The sequence below is a fragment of the Nerophis lumbriciformis genome, linkage group LG13 (genome assembly GCF_033978685.3).
Source record: "Nerophis lumbriciformis linkage group LG13, RoL_Nlum_v2.1, whole genome shotgun sequence".
NCBI lineage: Eukaryota > Metazoa > Chordata > Actinopteri > Syngnathiformes > Syngnathidae > Nerophis > Nerophis lumbriciformis.
The window spans coordinates 6,601,787-6,626,903 of NC_084560.2; the positions used below are offsets into that span (position 1 = coordinate 6,601,787).

General features: G+C 42.4%; 1 protein-coding gene across 5 annotated transcripts in view; it reads right to left on the reverse strand.

Annotated features, from left to right (window-relative positions):
* LOC133613256 (uncharacterized) overlaps positions 1-25,117 on the reverse strand; it is a 73,149-nt gene that overhangs the window by 40,728 nt on the left and 7,304 nt on the right. Inside the window, exons 2-7 of one of the 5 annotated variants that reach the window (XM_072914424.1) lie at positions 19,650-19,940; positions 12,512-12,760; positions 12,312-12,407; positions 12,059-12,076; positions 7,702-8,201; positions 3,201-3,906 (exon numbers count right to left, since the gene is read on the reverse strand). In XM_072914424.1, coding sequence (XP_072770525.1) covers positions 3,571-3,906; positions 7,702-8,201; positions 12,059-12,076; positions 12,312-12,407; positions 12,512-12,760; positions 19,650-19,940 — 1,490 coding nt within the window. In that variant the 3' untranslated portion in view covers positions 3,201-3,570. Of the gene's footprint in view, positions 1-3,200; positions 3,907-7,701; positions 8,202-12,058; positions 12,077-12,311; positions 12,408-12,511; positions 12,761-19,649; positions 19,941-25,117 lie in introns of those variants that run through there. The other 4 variants (XM_072914433.1, XM_072914426.1, XM_072914432.1 and 1 more) reach the window with 4 other exon arrangements.

Sequence of the window (25,117 nt, forward strand, 5' to 3'; positions counted from 1 at the left end):
GCTGGGGTCGGGAGCTGTGTTGGTGGGGTGGCTCGGCATCACCATGCCAAGCCACAGCCTCCAGCACGGCCGCCACCACCAGTCTTCCGACCTGCCAAGCCACAGCCTCCAGCACGGCCACCACCACCGGTCTTTCACCATGCCAAGCCGCAACCCCACGCTAGGCCACCTCCACCTGCACCAAGGCTAGCACCAGTAGCTGCACCACGGCTAGCACCAAGGCTAGCACCAGAGCCAAGGCTAGCCCCTGTCACAGCACCACGGCTAGCACCTGTCGCAGCTCCACGGCTAGCACCTGTCGCCGCACCAAGGCTAGCACCAGCTCCACAACGCCAAGACCAAGACCCTCCACGCCAAGTCCAAGACCCTCCACGCCAAGTCCAAGACCCTCCACGCCAAGTCCAAGACCCTCCACGCCAAGTCCAAGACCAAGACCCTCCACGCCAAGTCCAAGACCAAGACCCTCCACGCCAAGTCCAAGACCAAGACACTCCACGCCAAGTCCAAGACAAAGACCCACCACGCCAATTCCAAGACCAAGACCCACCACGCCAAGTGCCGCCAGTCGCAGCTCCACGACGCCAAGTGCCGCCAGTCGCAGCTCCACGACGCCAAGTTCCGCCAGTCGCAGCTCCACGACGCCAAGTGCCGCCAGTCGCAGCTCCACGACGGCAAGTGCCGCCATGCCAAGAGCAAGACCCGCCATGCCAAGAGCAAGACCCGCCATACCAAGAGCAAGACCCGCCATGCCAAGAGCAAGACCCGCCATGCCAAGACCAAGACCCACGCCTAGGCCAAGACCAAGACGCGCCACACCGAGCTTCACCGCCTGACGTGCCACGCCGAGCTTCGCTGACTGCATCATCTGCTGCTTCCACGCCTGCCACGATGACGACGCGCCTTCCTTCTCGTCGGCCACGGATATGGCCACTACCTGGTCGCCCGCCACGCCAAGTGCGCCCACCTCCCAGTCGGCCACGAATGTGGCCATTCCCTGGGCGCCCGCCTCGACTGCTGCAGCGGCGTTCCACTCGCCGCCGCCACCTAACTCTGCCCCGGTGGATACGGGGATACGTGGTCTGGCGACCCACCGCCATGTCCCCCTCCCGCCCTCCCATGACTCTTGTTAATTTTTTTATGGACATCTGGTATCTGTCCTTAAGGGAGGGGCTCTGTCATGTCTGTGTAATCATGTTTTGTTTTAAGTCATGTTTAGTTTCTGGCTTTTCACTCCCTTGTCTTGTTTGCATGATTACCCATTAGTTTCACCTGTTCCACGTTTGGACTCATTGTGCACTCTTGTTTGTCACCATAGCAACCATTAGTTTTCACCTGTCACGTCACGCACCTGTTTCACGTTTTGAGTCACGCACCTGTTTTCGTTAATCATGTCTGTGTTATTTAAGCTTTTCATTTTCTGTTGTTCGTCCTGACGACATCCCCGCATTCTTACCCCTGTCACACTCTATGTACCTCTGCGCACTTCATGCCATGTCAAGTAAGTTTTGTTTCGATTCATGCCACAGTTAGTGTTTTGTTTAATTGTTCATAGTTTCTGCCAATGTGCAAGTTTTGTGTTTATAGTCTAGTTTTGTACCTCCGCCCCTGTGCGCGCCTTTTGTTTGATCCTTTCTTTGTAGTTATAGTGTTAAATAAATCATGTATTTACCTTCACGCCATGACCAGTCCAATTCACTTGCACCTCGGGGAGAACAAACCAAGCCATAGTCCAAGTCATGACACACTTGGGGCAAGATCTCTAACCCAACCCGGAGATGGCACTCCACCCTTTTACGGGCGATATAATTTTACTTTTTTTGAAGTCCATTAACATACATGTAATTGGGTTGCTCGTATATAACATGCCGCCATGAACTCCATACCAAAGAGCATTCAGTCTCCCATTCTCAGTTAACACCTTTGTACTCCCACTGCTTTCTGGGTATTCAAACGGCACCATGAGTCAAAGGACCTTGGTATATATCTTTAAAAAGTTTTTATTCTGAACTGTGTAGCCTTTTAACATTAAAATTCATATTAAGTTTTTAGCTTTTGTTTCCCCCCAAAATGGTGCCTCCGTAGTGGCTGCTGGTGGCAGGAACTCTGTGCTCTTGTGTCATTCTTTGGTGTTCCTGGTGTTTACCTCTTGTTTTCATGCGTTTTTTTTTGCCTTTCGGTTCAGGACCCTTTGGGACTGTGTGACAAGGGGTGGCACTTTTGTGACTTCTGTGGTGCTTTTTTCTGGACTTCTGGTTCTGCCTCCCGGGAGTCTTTTGGCCATGGAGACCAGCTGTTGGGTTTCTGCCACACCAGAGTCCGTTTGGAGAGACTGGAGGAGATGCGGATGAAGAGACATGGCTGCGGAGCTGGCGCTGAGCGCCGGGGGGCACACGCTTCACAGTGTCTTGGCTGAATGAGCAGGTATCGGACACCTCAGTCTCCTTGGACGTATCCATGCGGACTGGACACTGGCCGAGAGTTGGTGGGCGGCCGAGGGTGGAGTCGACTCTATTGGTTGCTTTGCTGGGTCTGCTCCTGTCTCTGGCCATGCTCCCCCCACCCCAGCAGACGATGGCGTGGAACACCGCAGAGGCCACCACAGTGTATATGATTTTTTTGTGTTATTTTTGTTGTTTTACTTTTGTGGCTGTGTGTAGAAGTGGCTGGTTGCATCAGCTCTGCTCTTTTAATGTCTTTAATGTCGTTTGTGTTCTTTGATGCCCCCCTTTGTAAATGTGGTCTTGTTGTCAAACTGTTGTACACAGTTTATAGATTTGAGCAAACATGATATGAAATATGATCAATCATGCAACACAAATTTAAACAACTTATTTCCGCGTCCCCCTCTCGAGGTCGTCTATCCCAGCGGGATACACCCTGGAACAATCGCCACCTAGTCTTCATATAATACTATTTATGACAATCTGCCAAATGTATAAATATCTAATATGATTTATCAATTTTTTGCTACATTATATGGTAACAATTGTACAAACTAGAGGGTACGGTGTCTAACTTAAATTCCCCACCATGCTAATGTTAGTATGCAAACTTTTATTTATTTTTTTTTTAGCTAATTTTTAACCTGAGAGTACTTGATACATGCTAACTTTAACAAAGCAGCAAAGAAGCTTCCGGTTACGCCGGATGTTACCTCAAAATAAAACCACAGTTTATTTGCCAAAACAACATTGCCACAAATGAAAACAACAAAGCGTTTTTTAGTTGAGCCGGAAAACAGGATGTTACTTCAAAATAAAAGCACAAATTGTGAGCCAAAACAGCGCCACATATCAAAACCAGAACACAACAACAAATCAGCAAAGCAGCTTGTAGTTGCGCCAGGAAACAGGATGTTACTTCAAAATAAAAGCAAATGGGACCTGGAAATTTGACTCAAGTGTTCACTGAGAGTTGAAAACTATAAAGTGTTTTACAATCTATATTCACACATTTAATGAACTAGTAAAGTATACATATAGCAATGTTAATATTTGGTTACATGCCATGTTACAAGCTGTAGAAAATGGATGGATCATTTAATAAAATCATTCATGTGGGTTAACTTCCTTATTCTAACAAACCTGCCACCTGTTCTTCCTCATCACTACATGTTTCCATCACAACTTCATCATCTTCACGAGTCTCCTTTCTTAAATCTAAATACAGTTTTCGAGCTGTTAATCTGTCCACTGGAGCTTCCCAACCATTTTCAGTCCTAATGAGCTCCCAGCGCTTGAAGAGTGTTTCATCACAGGGGTACCGCCCTCTTGGGGTACACCACCACCTCCTGCACTCATCAATATCCTCTGGGAGAACAGTTTGGAGTTTGTCCTCTGCTGGTCCATCACGTTGTGACGTGAGTATGTTCCTATTGAATTCTCCAACAAACTCCTTCAGCTGATCCTACAAGACAAAACATGAGAATATTAGCAGACTTTTGGGAGAGGGGAAATGGATCGGATGGTTCTTGGGACTGGATCGCTGCTCCGCTGGCTTATGTATGGATTTGTTTGTTCATATATTGGTGTGTGTGTGTATGTATGTATGTGTGTGTATGTGTGTGTGTGTGTGTACATGTGTATAGCTGTATATGTGTGTGTACGTGTACGTGTATGTGTATGTGTATGTATGCATGTGTGTGTACATGTGTATAGCTTTAAATGTGTGTGTGTGTGTGTGTGTGTGTGTGTGTGTGTGTGTGTGTGTGTGTGTGTGTGTGTGTGTGTGTGTGTGTGTGTGTGTGTGTGTGTGTGTGTGTGTGTACGTGATCGTGTGTGTATACATGCGTGTATATATTAATATGTGTATGGATGTGTGTACATGTATATATGTGTGTGTGTGCGTGTGTGTATATATACATGCACGTATATATATATATATATATATATATATATATATATATATATATATATATATATATATACAGGTAAAAGCCAGTAAATTAGAATATTTTGAAAAACTTGATTTATTTCAGTAATTGCATTCAAAAGGTGTAACTTGTACATTATATTTATTCATTGCACACAGACTGATGCATTCAAATGTTTATTTCATTTAATTTTGATGATTTGAAGTGGCAACAAATGAAAATCCAAAATTCCGTGTGTCACAAAATTAGAATATTACTTAAGGCTAATACAAAAAAGGGATTTTTAGAAATGTTGGCCAACTGAAAAGTATGAAAATGAAAAATATGAGCATTTACAATACTCAATACTTGGTTGGAGCTCCTTTTGCCTCAATTACTGCGTTAATGCGGCGTGGCATGGAGTCGATGAGTTTCTGGCTCTGCTCAGGTGTTATGAGAGCCCAGGTTGCTCTGATAGTGGCCTTCAACTCTTCTGCGTTTTTGGGTCTGGCATTCTGCATCTTCCTTTTCACAATACCCCACAGATTTTCTATGGGGCTAAGGTCAGGGGAGTTGGCGGGCCAATTTAGAACAGAAATACCATGGTCCGTAAACCAGGCACGGGTAGATTTTGCGCTGTGTGCAGGCGCCAAGTCCTGTTGGAACTTGAAATCTCCATCTCCATAGAGCAGGTCAGCAGCAGGAAGCATGAAGTGCTCTAAAACTTGCTGGTAGACGGCTGCGTTGACCCTGGATTTCAGGAAACAGAGTGGACCGACACCAGCAGATGACATGGCACCCCAAACCATCACTGATGAATGATTAGCAAATCCTTTTCAAGCCATATTCAGTTGAATATGCTACAAAGACAACATATTTCATGTTCAAACTCATAAACGTTTTTTTTTTTTTTTTTTGCAAATAATCATTAACTTAGAATTTCATGGCTGCAACACGCGACAAAGTTGTTGGGAAAGGGCATGTTCACCACTGTGTTACATGGCCTTTTCTTTTAACAACACTCAGTAAAGGTTTGGGAACTGAGGAGACACATTTTTGAAGCTTCTCAGGTGGAATTCTTTCCCATTCTTGCTTGATGTACAGCTTAAGTTGTTCAACAGTCCGAGGGTCTCCGTTTTGCTATTTTAGGCTTCATAATGCGCCACACATTTTCAATGGGAGACAGGTCTGGACTACAGGCAGGCCAGTCTAGTACCCGCACTCTTTTACTATGAAGCCACGTTGATGTAACACGTGGCTTGGCATTGTCTTGCTGAAATAAGCAGGGGCGTCCATGGTAACGTTGCTTGGATGGCAACATATGTTGCTCCAAAACCTGTATGTACCTTTCAGCATTAATGGTGCCTTCACAGATGTGTAAGTTACCCATGTCTTGGGCACTAATACACCCCCATACCATCACACATGTTGCCTTTTACACTTTGCGCCTATAACAATCCGGATGGTTCTTTTCCTTTTTGGTCCAGAGGACACAACGTCCACAGTTTCCAAAAACAATTTGAAATGTGGACTTGACCTGAGAACACTTTTCCACTTTGTATCAGTCCATCTTAGATGAGCTCAGGCCCAGCGAAGCCGACGGCGTTTCTGGGTGTTGTTGATAAACGGTTTTCACTTTGTATAGGAGAGTTTTAACTTGCACTTACAGATGTAGCGACCAACTGTAGTTACTGACAGTGGGTTTCTGAAGAGTTCCTGAGCCCATGTGGTGATATCCTTTACACACTGATGTCGCTTGTTGATGAAGTACAGCCTGAGGGATCGAAGGTCACGGGCTTAGCTGCTTACGTGCAGTGATTTCTCCAGATTCTCTCAACCCTTTGATGATATTACGGACCGTAGATGGTGAAATCCCTAAATTCCTTGCAATAGCTGGTTGAGAAAGGTTTTTCTTAAACTTTTCAACAATTTGTTCACGCATTTGTTGACAAAGTAGTGACCCTTGCCCCAACCTTTCTTGTGAATGACTGAGCATTTCATGGAATCTACTTTTATGCCCAATCATGGCACCCACCTGTTCCCAATTAGCCTGTTCACCTGTGGGATGTTCCAAATAAGTCTTTGATGAGAATTCCTCAACTTTATCAGTATTTATTGCCACCTTTCCCAACTTCTTTGTCACGTGTTGCTGCCATCAAATTCTAAAGTTAATGATTATTTTATTCCGTTTATATTTATATCTAACATAATTTCACAACTCAAATGGAAACGGGGTTTTATATATATATATATATATATATATATATATATATATATATATATATACCGTACACACGTCTGTATATGTGTATAGCTGTAAATGTGTGTGTGTGTGTGTGTGTGTGTGTGTGTGTGTGCGTTTGTGTGTGTATATATCCATGCATGTATATATATATATATATATATATATATGTATATATATATATATATATATATATATATATATATATATATATATATATATATATATATATATATATATATATATATATATATATATATATATATATATGTATATATATATATATATATATATATATATATATATAAATACGCGGTAATTTGGTGAAAAACAACACGATTGACTCTGGTGGAAAAATCACCTTATGTAGAATGTCGCGTTATATTTGACTGTCTTGTATCGAACTTTGAGGGCAGTTTGAACAGTAACATTGTGTTTCTGTATAGGAAAATAAAATGCTGTACTTTAATCAAGTGATTCTTTGTTGTACCACTAAATGGAGCCTGCATACCACTAGCAGTACACATACCACCATTTGAAAATCAATGTTCATTTGCATGTTTGTTGTTGTTGTTGTTGTTGTTGTTGTTGTTGTTGTTGTTGTTGCACGTGCCGTTCACAAGTAGCGTGTTTTTCAAAATAAAACTATAGCTGTCAACATTGTGTAAGTGCTGAAAGATTATATATATTATGATATTACTGTAAATGGAAAAACGGTACTATAGTTTTTTTTTAACTGTAAAATCCTGTCAACTGAGCTGTCAGCTTTTTTACTGTACAATCTATTGTCATTTCTACTGTGTACACTTTGATGAATAACTTGCTTTGATATAACTCAAACAGATATTCATTTTGTTTTATTATTAAAAAGTTTGAAATGAATGATAGTATTATATTTGTTGCATTATTAGTTAATAAAGTTTAAAATATACTCAATAGCATGCAATACATGTTTTTCTGTCCGTCACAATGAAAAGATTACATTTAGTAAATGATCAAATGTTTTGACTCGTATTATTTCAGGGTTTAATGAAGCGTTAAATGATGTGGCGGGCCCCCGGGCTTTGAGTTTGACAGCTGTGTTGGAAGACATTTATTTTATATTTACCTGGATGATGTGGAGGAAGCAGAACTGTATGAGCTTCTTGTCCGAATCGTTTCCTGAGAAATGTCCTAATTCTCTGAGATCTGCAAAACAGGACTTCCATGGCGTACATTTGTGTAACCACATGTCACGTTTGACGCTGAATTCATCCATCACACTGTTCTCCCCAGCATAACAGTCTGTATGATTCCTACGCAGGAAAGTTTGTGCTGTTATGATGTGTCTATTTTCTCTACTTGGTGTGAACTGCAGTCGCTGTGGACAACCTCCAATACGAGTCACTGTGTCCAGGAAGTGGTTGAGAAATACTGCAGGATCACCGTCATTATTGTCTGCTTCAATCCACAATATGGTGCCACTAAATATGTCAGTGCAGGCACTAATTGTAATACCATACGGCTTCAGTTCCTCCTCATATGACTCCAAAAACCATAACCTGTTGGAATTCTTCATGTTGTATAAGTCCATCATTATATTTCTACTTTGTAAATATTCTTGATGTGCTGTGGAAACAAAATGCATCAGTTAGTGTAATCACTGATCTACAAAAGCCAAAAGCAGTCAAGTTGTCACGTTGTGTAAATGGTAAATAAAAAGAGAATACAATGATTTGCAAATCATTTTCAACTTATATTCAACTGAATAGACTGCAAAGACAAGATATTTCATGTTCACACTGAGAAACTTCCATTTTTTGTTTAAAATAATCATGAACTTAGACTTTAATGGCAGCAACACATTGCAAAACAGTTGTCACAGTGGCATTTTTACCACTGTGTTACATGGCTTTTCCTTTTAACAACACTCAGTAAAGGTTTGGGAACTGAGGAGACACATTTTTTAAGTGGAATTATTTACCATTCTTGCTTGATGTACAGCTTAAGTTGCTCAACAGTCTCCATTTTGCTATTTTAGGCTTCATGTTGCACTACACATTTTCAATGGGAGACAGGTCTGGACTACAGGCAGGCCAGTCTAGTACCTGCACTCTTTTACTACAAAGCCACACTGTTGTAACACGTGGCTTGGCATTGTCTTGCTGAAATAAGCAGGGGCGTCCATGATAACGTTGCTTGGATGGCAACATATGTTGCTCCAAAACCTGTATGTACCTTTCAGCATTAATGGTGCCTTCAAAGATGGGTAAGTTACCCATGTCTTGGGCACTAATACACCCCCATACCATCACACATGCTGGCTTTTCAACTTTGACCCTATAACAATCCGGATGGTTCTTTTCCGACACGACGTCCACTGTTTCCAAAAACAATTTGAAATGTGGACTCATCAGACCACAGAACACTTGTCCAATTTGCATCAGTCCATCTTAGATGAGCTCAGTTCCAGCGAATCCGGCGGCATTCCTGGGTGTTGATGATAAATGTCTTTGGCTATGCATAGTAGAGTTTTAACTTGCACTTAAAGATGTAGCGACCAACTGTAGATACTGACAGTGGTTTTCTGAAGACTTCCTAAGCCCATGTGGTGATATCCTTTACACACTGATGTCGCTTTTTGATGCAGTACCGCCTGAGGCATCGAAGGTCACAGGCATTCAATTTTGGTTTTCGGTTTTGCCGCTTACGTGCAGTGATTTCTCCAGATTCTCTGAACCTTTTGATGATATTACGGAGCGTAGATGGTGAAATCCCTGAATTCCTTGCAATAGCTGGTTGAGAAATGTTGTTCTTAAACAATTTGCTCAGGCATTTGTTGACAAAGTGGTGACCCTCGCCCCGTTCTTGTTTGTGAATGACTGAGCATTTCATGGAAGCTGCTTTTGTACCCAATCATGGCACCCACATGTTCCCAATAAGCCTGTTCACCTGTAAGATGTTCCAAATAAGTCTTTGGTGAGCATTCCTTAACTTTCTCAGTCTTTTTTGCCACTTGTGCCAGCTTTTTTGAAACATGTTGCAGGCATCAAATTCCAAATGAGCTAATATTTGCAAAAAATAACAAAGTTTCTCAGTGTGAACATGAAATATCTTGTCTTTGCAGTCTATTCAATTGAATATAAGTTGAAAAGGATTTGCAAATCATTTTATTCTCTTTTTATTTACCATTTACACAACGTAACAACTTCACTGCTTTTGGCTTTTGTGTACAGATGTCTTTAAATAACGACAAAGTAATTCTGACATTTTATTAAAATTATTTGAACACATTTGAATGCCATTAACTTGTTTGTTAATATTAACAATACTTTATTACATTATAGTGAATTGATTGGGATGATGTCATCTGTTTAGGTGAAAGTTAGATAGGAGATGGATTATAGGCTGACTACAAAGAACACATTTGATTTTGGTGTGGATAAAAGGTGCTCCACTGAATTTCTTACTTTATGATTTTAATAATTACATTTTTCTGTCTTCTAATACAGTGGGAGAAATACTTATCTGATCCCCGGCTGATTGTGTAAGTTTATCCCCTAACAAAGATGTCAACACTCCAGAATGTTGTCTATAATACTTCATCAGAGAGATTGATATCAACAAAACATCCAAAAAGAAGAAAAATAAAAGTACAGTAAGATTTATTGCCATTAAAATTATACTGTGCATATATTTGTAATTAAATACATTTACAAAATCAGGACAGTATCTAGTCTTGGACTTAGATTGGTCAGATTTAGTCTTAGACTTAGATTAGTCATATCGAGTCTTAGACTAAGATTGGTCACATCTAGTCTTAGACTTAGATGGGTCACATCTAGTCTTAGACTTATGATTGGTCACATCTAGTCATAGACTTAGATTGATCACATCTAGTCTTAGACTTATATTGGTCACATCTAGTCTTAGACTTAGATTGGTCACATCTGGTTCAGATTTATATTGGTCACATCTAGTCTTAGACTTATATTGGTCACATCTAGTCTTAGACTTAGATTGGTCACATCTGGTTCAGATTTATATTGGTCACATCTAGTCTTAGACTTAAATGGGTCACATCTAGTCTTAGACTTATATTGGTCACATCTAGTCTTAGACTTAGATTGGTCACATCTGGTTCAGATTTATATTGGTCACATCTAGTCTTAGACTTAAATTGGTCACATCTAGTCTTAGACTTAGATTGGTCACATTTGGTTCAGATTTATATTGGTCACATCTAGTCTTAGACTTAAATTGGTCACATCTAGTCTTAGACTTAGATTGGTCACATCTAGTCTTATACTTAGATTAGTAACATCTGGTTTAGATTTACATTGGTCACATCTAGCTTAGACTTAGATTGGTCACATCTAGTCTTAGACTTAGATTGGTTATATCTAGTCTTAGACTTAGATGGGTCACATTTAGTCTTAGACTTAGATTAGTAACATCTAGTCTTAGACTTACATTGGTCACATCTAGTCTTAGACTTAGATTGGTCACATCTAGTCTTATACTTAGATTAGTAACATCTGGTTTAGATTTACATTGGTCACATCTAGCTTAGACTTAGATTGGTCACATCTAGTCTTAGACTTAGATTGGTTATATCTAGTCTTAGACTTAGATGGGTCACATTTAGTCTTAGACTTAGATTAGTAACATCTAGTCTTAGACTTACATTGGTCACATCTAGTCTTAGACTTAGATGGGTCACATCCAGATTTAGACTTAGATTGGTCAATCTGGTTCAGATTTATATTGGTCACATCTAGTCTTAGACTTATATTGGTCACATCTAGTCTTAGACTTAGATTGGTCACATCTGGTTCAGATTTATATTGGTCACATCTAGTCTTAAACTTAAATGGGTCACATCTAGTCTTAGACTTATATTGGTCACATCTAGTCTTAGACTTAGATTGGTCACATCTGGTTCAGATTTATATTGGTCACATCTAGTCTTAGACTTAAATTGGTCACATCTAGTCTTAGACTTAAATTGGTCACATCTAGTCTTATACTTAGATTGGTCACATCTGGTTTAGATTTACATTGGTCACATCTAGTCTTAGACTTAGATTGGTCATATCTACTCTTAGACTTAGATGGGTCACATTTAGTCTTAGTCTTAGATTAGTAACATCCAGTCTTGGACTTACATTGGTCACATCTAGTCTTAGACTTAGATGGGTCACATCCAGATTTAGATTTAGATTGGTCACATCTAGTTTTAGGCTTAAATTGGTCACATCTCGTCTTAAATATTTATTTTCTTACCGTATTATGGATTTCAGATGATCATACATGATATCTAACATGTTGTATTACTAACAAGTTAACTCAGTATGGAAACTACTAACTTTGCAGTAAACAAATAAAAGAAGAAGAAATAAGGTAGATTTCAACCAAAATAATTCATAGCATTAATTGTTAACAATCACCAAGACACTGCATGCAGATCTACAACCAGATCTTACCTTCTCTTTTACGGCGTTCTGCAAGAGCAAAGAGAGAAATTTGTTTTTTTGTACAATGTTCATGAAAATGTTTGCACAAAAACGAGGAGAGAAAAGTTTGATGTTGCAGTTGATGAATTAGCTTTGATTGCACCAAGAGATCAGTAGATCATCATCACTTTAATCTCCCTCATGGGGACAAGAGTGTTACATTTCACTAATCATTTTTGTGAATTTGTGTTTTTAGAGTGTGACTTTTTTTTTCTTTTCTTACCTTGACATTTTATGTAGAATCCCAAAAAGATGCAGAGCCCAATAAACACAACCATAGAAGTCATGATGACAACAATTTCAGCAACAGTTAATTTGCCTGAAAAGGAACACAAAAGTCATAGAAACATTTCTGTGTGCATTCATATCAAAATAACGTTGACATTTCAATATCTCACTTTCATTATTATTGATTATGTTTACCAGATAAGCAGTCCTTAGCAGTGAATGTAGCCATCTCAACGGTCAGAGGGTTGCTGACCTCACAAATATAAACTTGATGATTAAGAAACTTCCTGAGAGTTATTGTTAAATTTGGTCCAGTTTGCTCATTTCCACCTGATCTCCACTTAAACTTTAATAAAGGAGAAAGTTTGGACTCTGTTGAGCACATGAGCGTCGCCTGGTATGTGTCAATCATCTCACAACTTATTTTCGGTTTGGATTTTTTGTCTGAAAACACAATAAAGAAAATGGATCAGAGTACAAAAACAGAATTCTATAAAACATTCTGCCCCCTATTGATTTGGAGTGTAATAGACTTAGACTTAGACAAACTTTATTGATCCACCAGGGACATTTTTCAACACAGTAACTCAGTTGCAAAGGGTAAGGATGGAAAGGATAATACAGGTATAAGGTAGACTAAAAATGTACCATAGTAGCAATATAAAATATAACATATATGTAATATTTACATATTATATATACAGTATATGATGTATACCATCTATCCATCCATCCATCTTCTTCCGCTTATCCGAGGTCAGGTCGCGGGTGCAGCAGCTTCAGCAGAGAAACCCAGACTTCCCTCTCCCCAGCCACTTCGTCCAGCTCCTCCCGGGGTATCCCAAGGCGTTCCCAGGCCAGCCGGGAGACATAGTCTTCCCAACGTGTCCTGGGTCTTCCCCGTGGCCTCCTACCAGTCGGACGTGCCCTAAACACTTCCCTTGGGAGGCGTTTGGGTGGCATCCTAACAAGATACCCGAACCACCTCATCTGGCTCCTCTCGATGTGGAGGAGCAGCGGCTCTACTTTGAGCTCCTCCCGGATGACAGAGCTTCTCACTCTATCTCTAAGGGAGAGCCCCGTCATCCGGCGGAGGAAATTGATTTCGGCCGCTTGTACCCGTAATCTTGTCTTTTCGGTTATAAACCCAAAGTTCATGACCATAGGTGAGGATGGGAACATATATCGACCGATAAATTGAGAGCTTTTCCTTCCGGCTCAGCTCATTTTTCACCACAACGGATCAATACAGCATCCGCATTACTAAAGACACCACACCGATCCGCTTTTCGATCTCACGATCCACTCTTTCCTCACTCCTGAACAAGACTCCGAGGTACTTGAGGTATACCGATATATTATATTATTATATTATATTATATTTTTAAATAATATATCCAATATAGAACAAATCCCAATTACCTTGTACAATATTATAGTATATGTAACAGCTGCAGCAAAAAAAGGGCAGCATAAAATAGAGAGTAGATCCAGCAGAAAATGTACATTATAAATAAAGAGAGGTAGCTAACATGTCAGGTGTCAGGTAATAGACAGATATCATCTATTGCTGTATGGCGAGTGATTATACAGCTGGATGGAGAGCGGAATGAAGGAGTTATTGAATGGAACACTGTGAGAACGTATATGAAGGAGCCTGTTGGAGTATGAACTCCGCTGTCCCTCAATTGTCTGGTGGAGTGGGTGGGAAGGATTGTCCATGATGGCGAGCAGTTTGTCCCTCATTCACACAAACGCTTCCAACTGCGTGCCAATAGTTTGGCCGGCTTTCCGGATCAGTTTGTCCATCCGGTTTTAGTCCCTTTTGCTGGTGCTGCTCTCCCAACAAACCACTGCAAAGTACAGAGCACTGGCCACAACAGACTGAAAAAGATCTCCAACAGCTTGCTGCACGCATTAACTTATTCAGGAAAAAGAGTCTGCTCATGCCCTTCTTGTATACAGCTTTGCTGTTGTCCTTCCAGTCCAGTCTGCTGTTCAAGTGGACTCCCAGGTAATTGTACTTCCCCACTGCTGCCACCTCCTGGCCCTGGATGTTGATGGGTTCCACGAGGGTAATGTTCTTCTTGAAGTCGATGACCAGCTCCTTGGTCTTGTCCACATTCAGGAGCCTTTGGTTTGCCTGAGACCACTTCACAAAGTCAGCGTTCCGTGTCCTGAACTCCAAAATCTGTCCCTCTCCAGCAGAGTCATCAGAGTATTTCTGCAGGTGGCAGGACCTGGAACAATACTGGAAGTCTGAGGTGTGCAGGGTGAACAGGAAAGGAGACAGGACAGTCCCCTGTGGAGCACCTACACCACTGGCCAAAGTATCCGACAGGGAGCTCCCCAGTCGCACAAATTGGGGCCTATCAGACAAGTAATCAGTGATCCAGGAGACAATGGATGAACTGACACCCATCCTGAGCAACTTGTCACTCATCAGAATTGGTGTTAAAGGCACTGGAGAAATCAAAGAGCATGATCCTCACAGTGCCCCTCCCACCATCCAGGTGAGAGTGAGCACGATGCAGCAGGTAGATGACAGCATCATCCACTCCTACATGGGGCATATACGCAAACTGTAGAGGGTCCAGAGAAGGAGCCACCAGGGGTCTCAGCTGAGCCAGCACAAGTCTCTCGAGGACATTCATGAGATGAGACGTCAGGGCAACCGGTCTGAAGTCATTCAAGCCCGATGGGATGGGCTTTATGGGCACCGGCACTATAGAGGATGTTTTCCATAGCGCTGGTATCCTTTGTAACTTCAGACTTAGGTTGAAGATGAAGTGCAGAATCTCAGTCAACTGAGCAGCACAAGTCTTCAGGACCCAGGGGTTGACTCGGTCAGGGCCTGCTGGCTTGGCTTGGTTGACTCTCTCCAGCTGCCGTCTCTCGTGGCCAGGTGTCGGACACACCGTGCTGGCCTTCTCAGTAGGGGTGGAAGTGGGAATGAGAAACAGCAGCGGCAGGCAACAGTGAAAGAGTTTGTGGATTGATGGTCAGGGGAGGTGTGACGACCGGAGTAGTGGGGGGAGGGCCAGTAAGGAGTGCATTGCTAAATCTATTGAAAAACAAATTCAGCTCGTTGGCTCTTAACCTGCTGGTCCAGAGTTGTATTGTCCCGTGTTGCACAATGTACATATTGGTAGAAAGTGGGTAAAATTGAGTCCAAAGAAGCATGATTAAAGTCACCCAAAATGAGAGCGAGGGCATCGTGGTGTTTGGCCTGTTGCCTGAATGGTAACACATTCCCATGTACACTCCGATGAAGATTACAGAAGTAAATATGGTCAAATTCTAACCGTCAGAAGTTCGAAGTCCGGCATATAAAAACACTGCTTTACAGTCATATGTCCAGGATTACACCACCTCTCGTTCACCAAGATGGCAATCCCATCGCCTTTCTTCTTCCTGCTCAGGAGTGTGTCTCTATCCGCCCGTAAGGTTGTGAAGCCGGGTAGAGACGCGTGTAGCCAAGTCTCCGTAAAGCACATGATACTGCACACGCCGTACTCCTTTTGAGTTCGGACGAGCCCGAACAATTCGTCCATTTTATTCGCCAAAGATCGCTTCTCCGCTCCTTCATCTTTGTGCCAGCACGGCATCCCCGGCGCTTTTTCTGTAGTTCCACGGCAGTGTCCAGCCGCAATCCCCATAGCGCTGGCAAGGAAAGCGCTAACAACTCTTTGCATGTGTAAACAAAGGGCCGGCTGCTCAACTGATCAAAGCCAAACACAAAACGGCCCAAAAAGAAAAAGAAAAGTAATGAAAACACACAAAAGCACCCAAGAACCATTAGTGGTTTATAGAAAAGATAAGTAATAAAAAAAAGCAAAGAAAGTTGAGAAAAATACCAAAAATAAAGCAATATGAAGGACGTTAAAGAAGCTACTCTGATGTGCTGCCACTCTTTCAAGCGCATCAAACATTGTCAGAATAACTTCATAATCAGGAAGACACATCTATCCATCCATCATTCAACCGCTTATCCGGAATCAGGTCGCGGGGACAACAGCTCCAGCAGAGACCCCAAGACTTTCCTCTCCAGAGCTACATTGGCAACTTCCTCCTGGGGGATCCCAAAGCGTTCCCAGGCCAGAGAGGAGATGTAATCCCCGCATCTGGTCCTTGCCCTGCCCCGGGGTCTCCTCCCAGTGGGACGTGCAACGAGGACTTCCCTAGGGAGACACTCGTGAGGCATCCGCACGAGATGCCCGAACAACCTAAGCTGGCTCCTTTCCAAGTGAAGGAGCAGCGGCTCTACTCGGAGTCTCTCTCGGGTGACTGAACTTCTCACCCAATCTCTAAGGGACATGTCAGCCACCCTTCTGAGGAAGCTCATTTTGGTTGCTTGTATCCGCGATCTTTTTCTTTCAGTCATGACCCACACTTCATGACCATAGGTGAGGGTAGGAGTGTAGATACCTCGGTAGACCGAAAGCTTTGCCTTCTGGCTCAGCTCTCGTTTTGTCACAACAGTGCGGCAGTGAGACTGCAATACTGCCCCAGCTGCTCCGATTCTCCGGCTGATTTCCTTCTCCATCTTTCCCTCACTCGTGGACAAGACCCCGAGATACTTAAACTCCTCCACCTGGGACAGAGTCTTGTTCTCTACCTGGACTGTACAAACCATCGGTTTTCTGCTGAGAACCATTGCCTCAGATTTGGAGATGCTGATGTTACGGCGCGTGCAGAGTCTGCTGCTTTTTTGTCAGCACGCCCCACAGGACACGCCCATACACGCTCTGCTTCTGCTGCCACGCGCCGGCACAGCTGTGCGCAATCATCAATCGACACACCTGCTGCTGATGACACCACTCCCCATAAAAGCCAGCGTGTCCAGAGAACCAACGCTGGAACGTAGTCTCTGCTTGCAGTAAGCTTTCCACTCTGGCTCCTCACCTTTGTTTGCTTGCTCCAAGTGACATTCCGACCTTGTGCTCATTTTGTCCTTGTCACTTCTCTTGTTTTCCCCAGAATTCCCTCCGTCGCCTTGGAAGTGAGCTGTGCGCCTCACTTCTCTGGATCCCTCTGGATTCTGACTGCCTCCCTCGATCCTTGTAACCCACTTTGGACTCGGACCTACTCAGTGGCCTAGTACCTACTCAGTGGCCTAGTGGTTAGAGTGTCCGTCCTGAGATCGGTAGGTTGGGAGTTCAAATCCCGGCCGAGTCATACCAAAGACTATAAAAATGGGACCCATTACCTCCCTGCTTGGCACTCAGCATCAAGGGTTGGAATTGGGGGTTAAATCACCAAAATGATTCCCGGGCGCAGCCACCGCTGCTGCCCACTGCTCCCCTCACCTCCCAGGGGGTGATCAAGGGTGATGGGTCAAATGCAGAGAATAATTTTGCCACACCTAGTGTGTGTGTGACAATCATTGGTACTTTGACTTTAACTTTAACCTCTTGACGCCCCTCTCAGCCCCACGGATCTCCGCTTGTTTCACGGATTCTCCTACCTGCCTCGCCCTACTGGACTGGTCGCCTTCTCACTCAACACGCACTTACAACAACCACTGTTAAATAATCATTGTAACGCTTCACATAGTCCTGCAAACATACACCGTAGCATACACACTCCACCGCATCATCAAGCTCACATACAAACCCTGTTTCCATATGAGTTGGAAAATTGTGTTAGATGTAAATATAAACGGAATACAATGATTTGCAAATCCTTTTCAACCCATATTCAGTTGAATATGCTACAAAGACAACATTAACTTTAGAATTTGATGGCAGCAACACGTGACAAAGACGTTGGGAAAGGTGGCAATAAATACTGATAAAGTTGAGGAATTCTCATCAAACACTTATTTGGAACATCCCACAGGTGAACAGGCAAATTGGGAACAGGTGGGTGCCATGATTGGGTATAAAAGTAGATTCCATGAAATGCTCAGTCATTCACAAACAAGGATGGGGCGAGGGTCACCACTTTCTCAAAAAATGCGTGAGCAAATTGTTGAACAGTTTAAGAAAAATCTTTCTCAGCCAGCTATTGCAAGGAATTCAGGGATTTCACCATCTACGGTCCATAATATCATCAAAGGGTTCAGAGAATCTGGAGAAATCACTGCACGTAAGCAGCTAAGCCTGTGATCTTCGATCCCTCAGGCTGTACTGCATCAACAAGCGACGTTAGCGTGTAAAGGATATCACCACATGGGCTCAGGAACACTTCAGAAACCCACTGTCAGTATCTACAGTTGGTCGCTACATCTGTAAGTGCAAGTTAAAACTCTCCTATACAAAGTGAAAACCGTTTATCAACAACACCCAGAAACGCCGTCGGCTTCGCTGGGCCTGAGCTCATCTAAGATGGACTGATGCAAAGTAGAAAAGTGTTCTCTGGTCTGACAAGTCCACATTTCAAATTGTTTTTGGAAACTGTGGGTGTTGTGTCCTCCGGACCAAAGAGGAAAAGAACCATCCAGATTGTTCTAGGGTCAAAGTGTAAAAGCCAGCATCTGTGATGGTATGGGGTGTATTAGTGCCCAAGACATGGGTAACTTACACATCTGTGAAGGCGCCATTAATGCTGAAAGGTACATACAGGTTTTGGAGCAACATATGTTGCCATCCAAGCAACGTTACCATGGACACCCCTGCTTATTTCAGCAAGACAATGCCAAGCCACGTGTTACATCAACGTGGCTTCATAGTAAAGGAGTGTGGGTACTAGACTGGCCTGCCTGTAGTACAGACCTGTCTACCATTGAAAATGTGTGGTGCTTTATGAAGCCTAAAATAGCACAATGGAGACCTCCGGACTGTTGAACAACTTAAGCTGTACATCGAGCAAGAATGGGAAAGAATTCCACCTGAGAAGCTTAAAAAATGTGTCTCCTCAGTTCCCAAACGTTTGCTGAGTGTTGTTAAAAGGAAAGGCCATGTAACACAGTGGTGAACATGCCCTTTCCCAACTACTTTGGCACGTGTTGCAGCCATGAAATTCTAAGTTAAGTATTATTTGCAAAAAATAAATAAAGTTTATGAATTTGAACATCAAATATGTTGTCTTTGTAGTGCATTCAATTGAATATGGGTTGAAAATGATTTGCAAATCATTGTATTTCGTTTATATTTACATCTAACACAATTTCCCAACTCATATGGAAACGGGGTTTGTAAAACTGTTGAGCTTTACTCCTGTTGCTGTGTCGTCTCCTTCCCCGCCGAACATAACAGCTGATCCTCATTCCAGCCTGCTGAACACTTGGCTGCGAACCGATCCAGCATCATCTCGTTTTTGTTATTCAGAATTACATATTGATTTGTGTAAGCACAATATTTCTGTTTCATGGATGAAAAGATAAACTTACCTATAACCTCAATTTTATACGCATTGTGATAGACCTTCTTGTTGACTGTGACTTCCTGGTCATAGTTTCCACTGTCTTCATAAGTGGCCTGTTTGATGGTGAGTACTGCAGAGTTCCTGTCCAGAAGGATTTTGTTCTCATATGCAGGGGCCACAGTCTCCATGGTGCCATCAAAAGATACAATGTCGTAGACATGATGTGTCCAGTATATTTCAGTTGGCTGTCGATAACTTGAAGGTCCCAAGGTTATCTCCTGACCCTTCAGTACATATTTCACATCCCGTGCAGAAACTGGGAAAGATGCATAAATAAATGGATGAACATTTTTTCACACATTGAAGCATGGACATTAGATCTACATTTTAACAAAAATTGTAGATCAAGGTATTATAAAACATTCATTTTGGAAAGTAATTTGTAAAATGTGTGCAGTCAGGGGGAAAATGAAATTATTACTACTGTGGAATATTATTATTACTGTGAAATATTAATACTACTGTAGAATATTATTATTACTGTAGAATATTATTACTACTGTCGAATATCATTATTATTGTAGAATATTCTCAGGACATATAATCCATCACAACTGGACTGTTTGGTTTGTAGACTTAGATTGGTCAAATCTAGTCTTAAACTTAGATTGGTCAGATCTAGTCTTTGACTTAGATTGGTCAAATCTAGTCTTAGACTTAGATTGGTCAGATCTAGTCTTTGACTTAGATTGGTCAAATCTAGTCTTAGACTTACATTGGTCAGATCTAGTCTTTGACTTAGATTGGTCAAGTCCAGTCTTAGACTTGGATTGGTCGGATCTAGTGCAAAAATTAGATTGGTCACATCTAGTATTAGACTTAGATTGGTCAGATTTAGTATTCAACTTAGACTGGTCACATCTAGTTTTAGATTTAGATTGGTCACATCTAGTCATAGACTTAGATTGGTCACATCTAGTTAGACTTAGATTGGTCGGATCTAGTCTTGGACTTAGATTGGTCAGGTGTAGTCTTAATCTTAGATTGGTCAAATCTAGTCTTAGATTTAGATTGGTCTGGTGCTGTCTTAAACTTAGATTGGTCAAATCTAGTATTAGACTTAAATTGGTCAGGTGTAATCTTAGACTTACATAGGCTACATATAGACTTAGACTTAGATTGTTCAAATCGAGTCTTGGACTTAGATTGGTCTCATCTAGTCTTAAACTTACTTTAGTCACATCTAGTCTTAGACTTAGTTTTGGCACCGCTAGTCTTAGACTTAGATTTGTCACATCTAGTCTTAGACTTAGATTGGTCAGGTGTAGTCTTAAACTTAGATTGGTCAAATCTAGTCTTAGACTAACATTGGTCAGGAGTAGTCTTAGACTTACATTGGTCACATCTAGTCTTAGACATAGGTTGGTCACATCGAGTTTTGGACTTATATTGGTCACATCTTATCTTAGACTTAATTTGGTCACAACTAGTCTTAAACTTATATTGGTCACATCGAGTCTTAGACTTCGATTGGTCACATCTGGTATTAGACTTAGATTGGTCAGGTGTAGTCTTAAACTTAGATTGGTCAAATTTAGTCTTAGACCTACATTGGTCACATCTAGTCTTAGACTTAGATTGGTCATTTCGAGTCTTGGTTTTAGATTGGTCACATCTCGTCTTCGACTTAATTTGGTCAAATTTTTTCTTAGCCTTAGATTGGTCACATCTAGTCTTCGACTTAATTTGGTCAAATGTTTTCTTAGCGTTAGATTGGTCACATATATTCTTATACTTAGATTGGTCACATCTTGTCTTAGACTTAGATTGGTCATATATAGTCTTAGGCTTAGATTGGTCCAATCTAGTCTTAGACTTTGCTTGGTCAGATCTAGTCTTAGACAAAGATTGGTCCCATGTAGTCTTAGACTTAGATTGGTCACATTTAGTATTAAACTTAGATTGACTTTAACGGATGCAGACAGGACAATGTTTTAACCATCTTTCGAACAGTATGTGGACATTCCAACAAGAAGGGGAAACATATTGGACTTATGCTACCGGAACTTTACCGATGCCTTCCGTGCCTGTTCATACCCTCTGCTCGGAGCTGCTGACCACAACGTCATCTGTTTACTTCCGTCATACAAACAGGAACTAAAGCACCACAAACCACACTGCAGCAGTTCCCTCCAGTGGACGGAGGACGCCATCGCTCAACTCCAAGGCTCCCTAGCTTGTACTGATTGGGCCAATGTTGATGGTAGTCTGAATGACAGGGTCTTTCTCTGTCATTACAGACTACATCAAATTCTCCATCAGCTCCACAATACTATCCAAAACAATACATATTTATCCCAACTCCAAACCATGGATTACCCCACAATTAAAAAAGAGCCTGAGGGAAAAACATAAATCCTTCAGGCAACAGGACTGGGCCAGCCTCAAGGCAAAAAATAGGAATTTAAAAAACGAGGTATTTAAAGCAAAACTGAAGTACAAAAACTGACTGGAAACTGAATTCAGCAACATGAACACCAAGCAGGTCTTTCAGAAGGTGAAAACCCTGACAGGATGTCAACCCAAAACATCATGCACTGTCACTGACCCAGAAACCCTCTCTAAAGACCTGAATACATTTTTTACCCGTTTTGATAATTTTGACTTCTCACCAGAGTGTCAGGGCCTGCTGAGAGCCCTCCCACCACCAGACCCCGAGGAACCGGCCCCCTTCACAGAGGAGGAAGTACGCCACCAGCTGAGCCGCAGCAAGCCAGGCAAGGCACCAGGGCCTGATGGCATTTCAGCCAGGGTGATCAGGGACTGTGCCATAGAGCTCTCCCCTATCCTACAGTCACTCTTCTGTCAATGCTACTGGACTCCAACAATACCTACACTGTGGAAAACTGCAACCATCATCCCAGTACTGAAGAAATCCAGACCCACAGAACTCAACCATTACCGCCCCATAGCCCTCACATCCATAATTATGAAGTGCCTGGAGAAACTGCTGCTTTACATCATCCTTCCAGTTGTCACCCCACACCTGGACCCCCTCCAATTTGCCTACAGGGCCAGGAGGGGCACAGAGGAGGCTGTGGCCTGCCTGCTGCATCTCATCCTCCAGCATCTGGACTCCCCAGGCAACTTTGCCAGGATCCTCTTTGTGGACTTCAGCTCCGCCTTCAACTCCCTACAGAAGCATCTACTGATCCGAAACTACACCAGCTCAACATCCCCCCTCAGCTGATCACCTCACCCACAACTTCTTCACCGACCGACTGCAAGCAGTAAGGGTGGGCTCAAACACATCCCCGATGCTTACCATCAACACCGGGGTCTGTACACACTCTACACCAATGAATGCCGTAGCATCTCACCCACCACAACATACTTCAAATACTCAGATGACACAGCCATTCTCGCACTCCTCTCCAAGAGTCAATACACCCTGGACTATCATAACACAGTCAAACATTTCACAGAGTCATGCACAGCCAGTTATCTGGAAATCAATGTCAATAAAACAGAAGAAGAATGGTTCAACCCCCCCTCACCTCAGCACCCCATCATCATAAACATACAAACAGTTAAAACAGTTGACACTTTTAAATACCTGGGCGTAACCTTGGACAATAAACTCACCTTTGATCAGCACACCACGGACATTCAAAAAAGAAGTCAACAAAGACTGTCAGCCATCCGATAACTTAAAGGACTATACGTTGCACCTCACTTCCTGTTATTACTTTACCAAAGCATTGTTCAACCCATCCTTATGTACTGTTCCACATGTTTGTTCACCATGCTTTCTGTAACCAACAGGACCAAACTCACACGCATTACAAACATAGCATCTAAAATCATCGGCCTACCCACACCCAACATTTCAGATTTCAACCATAGGTCCATCATTCGACTGGCAAACACGATAGTCCAGGATATCAGTCACCCACTACACCAAGACATCATCCCACTACCATCAGGGCACAGGTACAGAACTATCAAATTCCGGAGGGCCCACCTCAGGAAAAGCCTTATCCCTGCAGCTGTAGCCGCCCTTAACAGCAGGCCCGGCCGACCTGTCTGACAAGCCTGTAAATGTGTTTGTCATGTATGACGTCTTTTTGTTATTTTTGTTTTGTGATGTGTAATGTCTAGTGTTTAAATGTACGGCAGTGGAAATTAATTTCCCCAACGGGGACCAATGAATCTATATCTAATCTAGATTGGTCACATTTAGTCTTAGACTTAAATTGGTCACATCTAGTTTTACATTTAGATTGGTCACATCTAGTCTTAGACATAGATTGGTCACATCTAGTCTTAGACTTAGATTGGTCACATCTAGTCTTAGACTCAGATTGGTCACATCTAGTCTTAGACTTAAATTGGTCACATCTAGTCTTACACTTAGATTGGTCACATCTAGTCTTAGACTGAGATTGGTCAAATCTTGTCTTAGATTTAAATTAGTCACATCTAATCTTATACTTAGAATTTTCACTTCTAGTCTTAGACTTTGAATGGTCACATCTAGTCTTAGGTTTATATTGGTCACATCTAGTCTTAGACTTAGATTGGCCATATCTAGTCATAGACAGGGGCGGATTAAGAAATGTTGGCCCCCTGGGCCTGACATGGTCTTGGCCCCTCAACCCCACGTGTGCACGCGCACACACACGCACGCACTATGCAAGAAATACTGTATACTGTGAACAGACATGCACACTGTACTGTACAGAAGAGTGCACATACTGCACACACACTATTAGGTATACCACACAGACAAGCACAGGTTTCACACAGACACAGGTAGGGGGAGGGGATAAATGGCCTAAAAATAAAAATTTTGGAAAATGATTACGCCCACTTCAGTGATGGTGCATTGGGTCATTTGAGAGATATTATGTATTGGAAGTTGGTACCTATCATGAAATAAACCCCCCACCCCACCCAAAAAACTAAATTGGACATGATTTTTGCCCCCTTTTCCTCCCTTCTATCATTAAAAATAAAATAATATCTTAGGAAAACACTTTGGCATAACGGCAGCTGTGCAGCAAATTGACGCTCAAAGTCTGTATCTATTTTGTGGGAAAGCTTGAGGAGGAGAAGGAGAAAGGTAAAATGATAACACATGCATCGGAGAGCACCACAAAGAAAGGTGTAGGCCAGTTCATGGTACAAGGGCTGCATGCAGGTCAAGATAGCCCATTTCCTCTGCCTGTCTTACCCATTCACCGAGAGACCACTGAGGACATAGAAATGCAAGTGGATATGGGGTTCGAAATACTGGCGTCGGTCAGAGGAGTCAATGTGGAGGATGTTTATAAACTTGTAGATGCACATATGACTGACAGCACAGAGCACAACAAAGGCTTTTCAAAGCTGTTGGCAGAGATGAACAACTTGGAAAAACCAGCAGGGCAGATCTTTTGTGGCACCCACACTACACTGGGCTTCAGCAGTGCCATGAATAAAGTGATGCGG